Source organism: Cariama cristata, unplaced genomic scaffold (genome assembly GCF_000690535.1).
Source record: "Cariama cristata isolate BGI_N322 unplaced genomic scaffold, ASM69053v1 scaffold19224, whole genome shotgun sequence".
NCBI lineage: Eukaryota > Metazoa > Chordata > Aves > Cariamiformes > Cariamidae > Cariama > Cariama cristata.
Genome location: NW_009613928.1, coordinates 29,758 through 38,872, shown reverse-complemented (window position 1 = coordinate 38,872; position 9,115 = coordinate 29,758). Strand labels below are relative to the sequence as shown.

Below are 9,115 nucleotides of genomic sequence, written 5' to 3'. Positions count from 1 at the left end.
TGAGGTCTCTTTGGCACGTCCTGATGTCTGACCACACAAACCACCACGAAGTTGTGATTTCCCCTTAAGGGGAGCTGAGGAAAGGGTGTCTCCAGGGCTGCATCCCTGCCCAGCGTCCGGGAGCTCTGGCTCGACTACGGCCACGCCGACCCACGCTGGGTCCACAGCTCTGTACCAGAAAGCGAGGGAAGTAATTACGTGCAAGCAGCAAGGTCAGAGGCATGGAGAGCAGTGGGGGGCCCTTCCTCAGGCTTCCCTGGGTTTGTTTCCCTTTTGCTGGTCAAATTGGGATGGAGAAAAATACCTCGACTTCCCGAGGTGCCTAGGCGAAAATATCTCTCATTCTGTCTCCGCAAACGTGGTCGGGGTGGGTGTTTTCTGAAGCTGCGGTGCTGCCTGCGAGGATGCCCCTGCCCCTCCGGGATGACAGCCTTCCACTCCTCCAGTTTGCCTTCCAGATTTCGCCTCCCATTTTGGCAAAGCCCAGTTCCAACCAGTCACTTAGAAAAACCCCTCCTGGAAGCAACACCCTTCTTTTCCCAGACCTGCCCCACCTGGAGCACCTGATTCCCGCTGCCAAGAATAAAAGCTCAGTGCTTTAACAGAAAACAATCTCCTCCTTTCAGAGCCGGGTCATAAACCCAAAACGCTGACAAAGGTAGTTAGATTACACCTGTATAAACAGGCACTAATCAAAAATATGCTCCATAAACATAAGCTTTCAAAACAGAGCTCTGTATCGCTGATGAGTACAGAGCGTGTTTATTTATCTATGGGTGAACTTGTTGATTTACCCCATAAATCCTTAAATAAAGGCACTGCCTGCTTTTTTTTCCTTTCTCCCCGTTTTCCTTGAAGCAAAACCATCCCGAACATGCCAGGGTGGCCTCAGCAAATGCTCCAGCGACAATCTCATGAAGACTTATAAACCGTGAGCTGCCGGCACATGAGACAATAAAGCTCCTGTTCCATCTCAGGTGACCTTTAACGCAAATCCATTCAGTCCCAGGGATCTCACAGCTCCTGTGCCATGCCGGTGCTAAGAGGATGAAGCCTCAGAGAAGCTGAATTCTTTCTGATGCTGCCAAGCCTGTTTGCCTCCTTCCCTGCCCTTCCGTTCTTTGAAAGCAGTTGCCGTTATGACACAGTATCTCCATCTGGCAGGGTGAATAAGCAGATCCACCCAGAGCCATCAAAAAAGAAGTGAGTCAAGGCTAGAGATTTAAAGAAGTATTGTGAGATTCCATTTCAAGCTAAGGCGATTGCTTTTAAATAGTTCCCTTTAAAGCATGAAGCCCAAGGTGGTGGCACAAACGGAGCGGAGCCTGCAGACCTCCTACTCCTATCGCCCCTCTGTCACCAGCCAGCTGTCCTGGTCCCCCATCATCACTGCTGTGACATTGCTGTACAGGAGATGATCAGTCAGGATTGGTACACATCCAAAACTTTCTCCCAATTCTTCAAAGCTATTCCATCCCACCCTGCACGCCAAGACTGCTTCCACGCCTGGTCTGCCAAGGAAAGCAACAGGCACCGGCACGGTGGAGCAGGAGATCCCCCAGCCCGTCCCCAGGGACCGCCGGGCCGTCACAGCGGCAGGGCAGGGGGAAGCGGGGGCAATCACTGGATGTAGACAAGCAGCAAAGCTCCTCAGATGCTCTCAGACTGAGCACCCTGCGCTTTGGATGGGATTTTCTGCTCTTTGGTCCCTCGAAAGAGAGATCATGGCCCGGGAAGCTCTGTCCCACTTGCGTAATAGGAAAGCCCAGAGCATCCTGCTTTCGGTCTGAAATGAGAACGTCTTGCCCCAACTTCAGCACACTGCCGCTGCAGGGAGAGCAGGCAATCGGACGTCTGCAGTGGTTTGCTTAGGCGTGGCAAAACAGGAGAAAATGTGGGAATCTAATACGTGGTAAATAATCCTGGGGTTCCCCGATATCCCCCCAACAGAAAGGCTTCCCAGCCAACCCCCACTGGTTTGTGAAATACTCGGGACTGTGTATCTCAGGAGCATCTCACTTTCCTGGCAGCTAAGCCAAGTCTTTCTGCTGGAGGTTCCTGATTTCAAACCAAGGTCATTTCAGTCCCACTAATTAATGTCACTACAGCAACATCACTGTGTTATGCAAAGAAAGTTAATCTAGATTCCTAGCACTCGATACACTGAATGATTGCAAACAACATCTGATGGTGTCTGATGGGCGTTTGTGCTCCCTGTCGTGAGGTTTACTCAGAGCAGGAATAAGCCTCCACCAGATCGCATCCACCAACATCTCGAGAATCTCCAGTGGCGACTACAGGCACAACCCCGGAGCTCTGAGTTTCTTCGGTGCCGAGTTACATACCTGAATACAAGTCCCAGTGCACTCCTTGCAGAGGCTGCAGGACAAAGCCCATCTGCTTGCTGGGATATGTGAGATCTTCGTAATGGGTTCCATTTTTTCAGGACATCCAATGCTAACCTGGCCACAAAATAGAAGAGAAGTTGTAAATATTGGCTACCACCCCAAATCTCCTACTGTCTGTGGCAGTCTGAATGAGGGATGGATTTTTTATTTGTTATTTTTCAGGATCACTTGTAATTTGGAAAAAACTCCCAAACTCAGAAATAAATCCGGATGAAACAGAAGGAAAAATTTATGTCACTGTTTCCTCTGAACTAGTTCCTCATCTGGATGTTGCTGTGTATCTCAGATAGGCACATGAAATCAGCTTTATCCTGCCCAGAGGTCTTGTGAATGCCCCCCACCCCTCTGCCCTTGTACCCCACCTCTGTCTCCTCCCTTAACAGGGTGCCCCTTGGCTGCTAATTAAACACACAGCCCGACGACCGACCGGCATCGCCGCTCTGACCTCGGCACGCCTTGACGAGCCCAACTTGAACTGCTATTCAGACCATTAATGAACATCCTGAGCTGAGACTTCAAACCAGGTCCGTGCCCACCCACGCATCAAGAGGAGGCTGGAAAACATCTTACTTCAGGTATCCATAAGGCACAGCTAACGTGGACCCATTTCGTCCCGCTCCGGGTGGGCTTCAGCGCTCCCCCTCTCTTCGGGCACAGCAGACACTTTGGCTGCACGCCGAGGGCGCAGGTCCGGCACAGCCAGCTCCCGATGGGGACCTTCAGGATGCCGTAGCACGCCTGCACAGACACGAGGGAGGAGGGTCAGACCCAGCACCTCAGGAAGAGCATCCTTCCAGACCTCCTCCTTCACTCCCACCTTTTTCATTCCCACTGGCTTATCACCTCCACACCTCGGCATCCCAATCAACAGCAGACGTAAAGCAGCTCCGCGGTCACAGGCAGCAAGGGTAAATTCTTCCTTCCTTGCTACTTTCCCTATTTTTACACGGATACTCAGGCCAGATCGATGTCCTAGGTTTTAATTAAAAGCTAAGTATAAAACATGCCGTGTATCATGCTAAGCATCTGGGGGTGGGCAACCAGGCTGCTCCATCAGAGCCCCCACCGCCGGCAGCTCTGCGGTGCGGACAGCTGCCCGCTCCTCTCCTGCCCGCTCCGCAACAGCTCCCGGACCCACGACGACTCGGAGAAGTAAGAAATGTTGAGTGACAAAACCTGGGAGGTAGGGGAGGGCTGAAAAGGACTGAGAAAGATGTCCACCTTGGTTACACACCCAGCACAGCCTGAGGGGGAAGTGAAAATAACTACAGAAAAGTAAAAAGGGGAAACGGATAGCCATGGGTATAAATCAGAAGGGAGGAAGCATAAAGAATGATAAATCCAAAGGACGATAAATCTAAAGGAGGCAAGGACAAGTCCACGGCCAAGAGAGTGAGAACTAAAGGACTCGGGTCGCCCGCGGAGCTCCCCGACCTGCTGCGACAGCACAGGAGGCAGACACGCCAAAGCCTTTCATAAATATTTCTCTTCCGTTCTTGGGAAAGAGCCAAATAATAAGCCGTATCACATAATGATGATGATAAAATACTTTCCACTTCAGCTGCAACTTAGGACTGTATTAAACAGCTACTAAAACCAGACAGTTTTTAACCGGCAGGTCCCGCTAACTCGCACTTACAGGGCTTTCGGAGAGCGGCAGAGAACTGCCGTGGGCACTAACGCCGGGCTGCGTCGCTATTTTAAGCGAGGCGATGTAATTAATTCTAGATCTGGCTGCTCTGCCGTCCCTCCAGAAGGCAAGCGGGCAGTGCCGACAAGGACCCCCAGTGCCGCCGGCTGTAAATTGAGCCCAGGCATTTGTCACCTCCGCTTCTTGAAGTTTAGCCCAAAAAAGCACAGCTTTTCATCCCGCCGCTGCAGGTCACCGTCACCGCGAGTGCCAGGTGGGGAGGGGGGCAGAGGGGGCAGGCGGAGATGCGCGAGCGTGGGAAAAGTGTATCCTCAGTCTTTGCCGGCCAAGAATAGACTTTAGAATATGACTTTAGGTTGCCCCAAAGCACAGCTTGACTCTGACAGTGATTTCCAAGGGGAAAAAGCCACTTCGTGAACAGATTATTGGGATCATAAGGAATTAAGGGAGGAAATATTATTGCTGCGAGTCTACACGGTTCAGAGAGACTTAACTGTGTGTTTCGCAGCCCCTCCAAATCTGACAGATAAATCATTTCTGTAACAGAGTTTTACAGAACATGTGATTTAGTATCAGACAAAAATCAGCCTGGTATGTACGACCAGGAGAATAAATTGGCAGGCTGATCCCAAAATCCTGGGGAAAACAGGAATTATGACCAGGTGTGCACCTCTAGCCGAGTCTGGGCTCTTGGTTATTTATTCCTAAAGATTTTAGAGGAGCTGAAGGTGCAATTCTGCTCCTAGGAGCAACCACTACAGGGCCTCTCTCCTGGACAAGGAGCAGCTCTAAAGACGAGGTGGTTGTCACCTAAACACGCTCTCCCAGTCCAGCCAGACGGTGCTCCGGGAAGACGGAGCCAGAGCAAAGCTGAGTAGGAGCACAGCAGCTATTTTTATCGCTGCACCTGTCACGGGTGTAACATCGCCCAGAAGGGGATGCCAAAAAAACCTGGGGAGGATGCTGAGCCACAGAAAAGCTTGGTGTGGTCCACGTAACAGAGGGAGGGCTCGGCCGGGTCCCCACGCCAGGGACTGGGAGTTCGGTAACGACAGGACCACGGCGTGGTGGCTGGAAGCCAGAGATGGATTGTTCCCGTGTTAAACAGAAATGTGATGCTGCCACCGCGAGAGTGATGAACCACAACGATTTAGCAGCGGGGTGGGGGGAAGATTCCTCCTCGGTGAAAATTTTAAAATTAAGATTGCATGTGTTTTCTAAAAGCTACGCTTCATAGGCATCAATTAATAGCAAGCCCCACGGCTTGTGTTATGCAGATGAGATGATTACAATGATACCTTCCGGCACCATAACCCACCACCACGTGTCTCAGCACAATCCTGCCTCTGCCCCTTCCCGCTGGGATGCAGGAGGATGAGGGATGGCTCCGGCCGTGTCCCGCCGGACCCCAACTCCCCTCTGACACTGCCCGAATATGCGAAGCCCGTGGCATCGGCACCCGATGCCCGCAGGAAAGCGTTGTCCCCAGCAGGTTTTGGACATGGGGCTGGCAACGGCACGGGGCAAGTCAGGTAAGAAACACGATGCTACCTAACACTCCGTGCCGTGGCTCTGGGCTTTGTGGCTTAGGGTGCAAATCGGGGCAGAGATTAAATCACAGGCAGCTCACGGACTGGCATCGGGCTCGGGGCTGGACTCTGCTCCCTGCAAACAACAGAAAATCTCCTTTTTCTTTCAACAGCCTTGAAATCCAGCCCGGTGCATCCCCTTCTGCAGTGCTGTTCTGCTCCCAGCACTGGGACCGCTGCCGAAAGCAGAGCCCACGGGGTGCCACGGCCCGTGGTGGGCACAGCCGGGGTCCGAATGTCCCCACGACAGCCCTGCACACACCGACCATCTTCCCCCAAGCCCCTGCCCGCCGGCACGTCTCAGCTCCCAGCCTGACATTGCCCCTTGGGCCAGGTGAAAAAAAAACCAAACAAAACCCAACCCAAAAAAACCCAACCCCAACCCTGAACTCTCCTGGTATTTTGTGGAATGTGATTCACTGATGGAAACCATTCAAAACACCCACCTCCCGCAACTATAGAGATCTCCAACGCTCTCCCACCTCCAGGAAGCGCTGATGGAAAACCTGCCCGAAAGATGAGCAAATGGCTCTCTGCAGAGAAAAATAAAACCCCCTTCACACTGAGGGTGAAGCCCAGGAGCTGCTGCCGCCGTCCCAGCACCGCACGACGCTTCCCCTCGAAGCACAACCAGCAAAACCTCCCCAGACCCACGCAGGACCCCGGGAGACCCTCGCCAGGCTGCCTTTACTTTGTCAAGGTTTCCCACCTTGAGCACCAAGCGCAGGAGCCCACAGACCTTCCAGTGAGGGCCTGAAGCATTTGCATTCAATTCTAAAAATAAAATTATTTTCCTCCCGGCAGCAAAATAAAGTGAAATCCTACACTCATGCAGCCGGGACAGAAACCCTGCAATGTGAGACAGCGCTAGCAGAGCTGGAAGGTCCTACCACCCCCGTGTAATGCCGAGGAGGAGGAGGAGGAGGCTGGAGGTCCATGCCAGCCCATCCCTCCGTCGAGTGCAGGATGAGTGCAGGGCTGCAGACCCACATCCCTCCCAGCCCCCCAGCCAGTCCCGCACTCGGTGCTGGTCACCCCTGGGTGCTAAAGATCCCGCTGCAGTTTAATAAAGAAAGATGGGGTAAAGAAAGAAGAATAAGCACATTAATGGAACAGGAGGCATAAAATAAAATATCAGAGAGACCAGAGGATAAGGAGGAGGGGGCAAAGCAAGCTCGCCAGCGGTTGGTTTGTGTATTTCTGTGGGCACTTCGGAAGGGCTGGGGCTAAGAAAGTAAGAAAAGCAAGTTTGCTGTCTGCCAGCTAGCCAAGACCCCACTTGCTACCCTCGCTCCACTGGAGATGTGCTGGGAATCCATCAGAAAAGCTTAACAGGGGTCTACGGCAGCTCAGGGCAAGGGGGACGGAGGGAACCCAGAGGAGGGTCCGGGACCGTGCCGTGCAAAAAGCCAAAACCTGCCGCTCCCCCCCCACCCCACGACGGGGGCTCACCTGGTGCACGCAGACGTTGCACTTGTCGCAGAACACCATCTCGTTGCCGTCCTCCCCCTCCGGCGAGCGGCAGACGTCGCACACCACGTCCTCGTCGTACTCGATGCCCAAACCCTCCTCCGTTTCGATGGCGATGTTCATGTTCTCGTAGCACATGGTCTCCAGCTCCTCCAGCACTCGTTCCAGGGTGATCTCGTCCAGCTCGGGTTTTTCTGGAAGGCAGAAGGCAGAGGAGGACACCGATATAGCTCCGACGCGGGAGCCCACCCGCCTTCGGGGAGCATTTTGCCAAGGGTTGAGCATTTTAGATTGCAACTCAAAGAGGTAAATCCACGGCGACGGTAAGAGCGGCGATTCAGAAAACGGCTGCTTCTAACTCGGGATGCAGTTTCTATTTCATAGACAGTAACAAAATATTGCTGCTGGCTGAGAGGAAGGAAACCCATTCAGCTGAAGCAATGCGGATAATGAGGGCTGACAGTTTAAATGTTCAAGGAGACAAGTTTTGCAAAGATGCTTTCTGCAGCGAGGGCTCACACAAGCTCTGGCAACACAAAGTCAATGCTTTAATTGTTAAGACTGAAAATTGACCCTTTTAAGGCCAATTAAATGGAACTGTAAAACTGAAGCCAAAGGCTGAAACTGAGGACAAATAAGGCTTTTTTTCCCAGTTTGGTTTAATGGAACCAGAAGGTCAGACCCGGGCAGGGGTGGGCTCATACTCGCTGTGTCATGTTTTATTCCCCCTCTAACCAGGACCTTTAGTGGTAAGAAGCGGCAGAGGTGCTTTACCAGAGCTCTCTCCAGAGTGACAACCAGAAATGTGAGGCCAATCACCAGGAGGGGCTTTTTCAAAGCAGCAACCTCCAGCAGCAGGATACCCGGCCACCGTCACAGGGGGGATGCCGCTGCCAGGAGCTCGGCAGCACCGCAACGGTGCCACGCTGAGCCGTGCTCCCAAAGGCGCTGCCTTTCACCCACACACAAAGATCCTGGTGCCACAAAACAACATGAGGTCACTCCAGGTAAGGAAAAAAAGAAGGAAAAAAATTCTGTCAGCAGCCGGAGCGAGGTTCTCCTCAAGGGGTAAGAGGCAGAGTTAAGCCCACACCACTCCCTGTCTCCCCGTGAGCAGTATTTCATCAGCGGAGAAGGCAGAGAGATGGGGATGGAGATACCAGCAGGATGCAATACAAAACATTTAAACTTTGCATTTCATTTGCGTACATTATCCGTGACGACGGTCAGGATGCTCCAGAACGCGCCAGGCAGCGGAGAAGCCTGACCCACACTGCTGTCCACCTCTCTCGTTGCAAAGCAATGGGAGAAAATATCTCATTTATGAGCAGAGAAGGTGAAAAAAAGGCTTGAAGATGCACTAATATGAAGCAGCTATTAATTAAATGTTCAGTGAGAACTTTGCCATCCTGAGCATCTCTTGAGCCACAGTGTGATGTCCCTGTCCCTGTCCGAGCTCTGAGGCCTCGAGATGCCCCCAGAACCAGGGAGGGATGGGACCGCAGGGGTCCTGGGCCATGCTCCCAGCACCTCCAGCTGGATGGGGCTGGCAGGGGCTGCACCTTTCCCCCACAACCACAGACCGGCTGAAAAACACTCTGTCAAGGGGGAAAGCAACCCGTAGGCGAGCTCGGCAAGCAAACACACCATTGTCTGCCTTTTTAAGCTCTTCCCCAGTGTTGCGCGTTGGCACGGGTTTCCCTTGGCTTGACAAGTCTCTGCAAACATCTAGCCTGGCATTTTACATGTCTATGTCGAGTCTGAGATACCATCTAAGACAGACAACACTGTTCCCTATCACAGCCCTTTCAAGCGTGGGCTGCTTTGCCGCAACACGCCGAGGGACCTGCCGATACGTGTTTTATTGCCCAGCAGCCCCGGCGATGGGCGCGGGATCTCTGCAGAGCCCCAGGCTGGCACAGGCTGCCCGGGGGCTGCTGGAGCTCTGCCACGGGCAGCATCCTGCGTCGGCATCGGGGCACAGGCCGGCCCGCACC

The 9,115-nt window shown here is 53.0% G+C and overlaps 1 protein-coding gene across 1 annotated transcript in view; it reads right to left on the bottom strand.

Moving 5' to 3' along the window:
• Nucleotides 1-9,115, bottom strand: part of JADE2 (jade family PHD finger 2) — a gene marked incomplete at its 5' end in the record, with an annotated part of 37,553 nt that overhangs the window by 18,620 nt on the left and 9,818 nt on the right. The window contains 3 exons of the mRNA XM_009699222.1: nucleotides 2,346-2,462; nucleotides 2,979-3,146; nucleotides 7,101-7,312. Coding sequence (XP_009697524.1) covers nucleotides 2,346-2,462; nucleotides 2,979-3,146; nucleotides 7,101-7,312 — 497 coding nt within the window. The remainder of the gene's footprint in view (nucleotides 1-2,345; nucleotides 2,463-2,978; nucleotides 3,147-7,100; nucleotides 7,313-9,115) is intronic.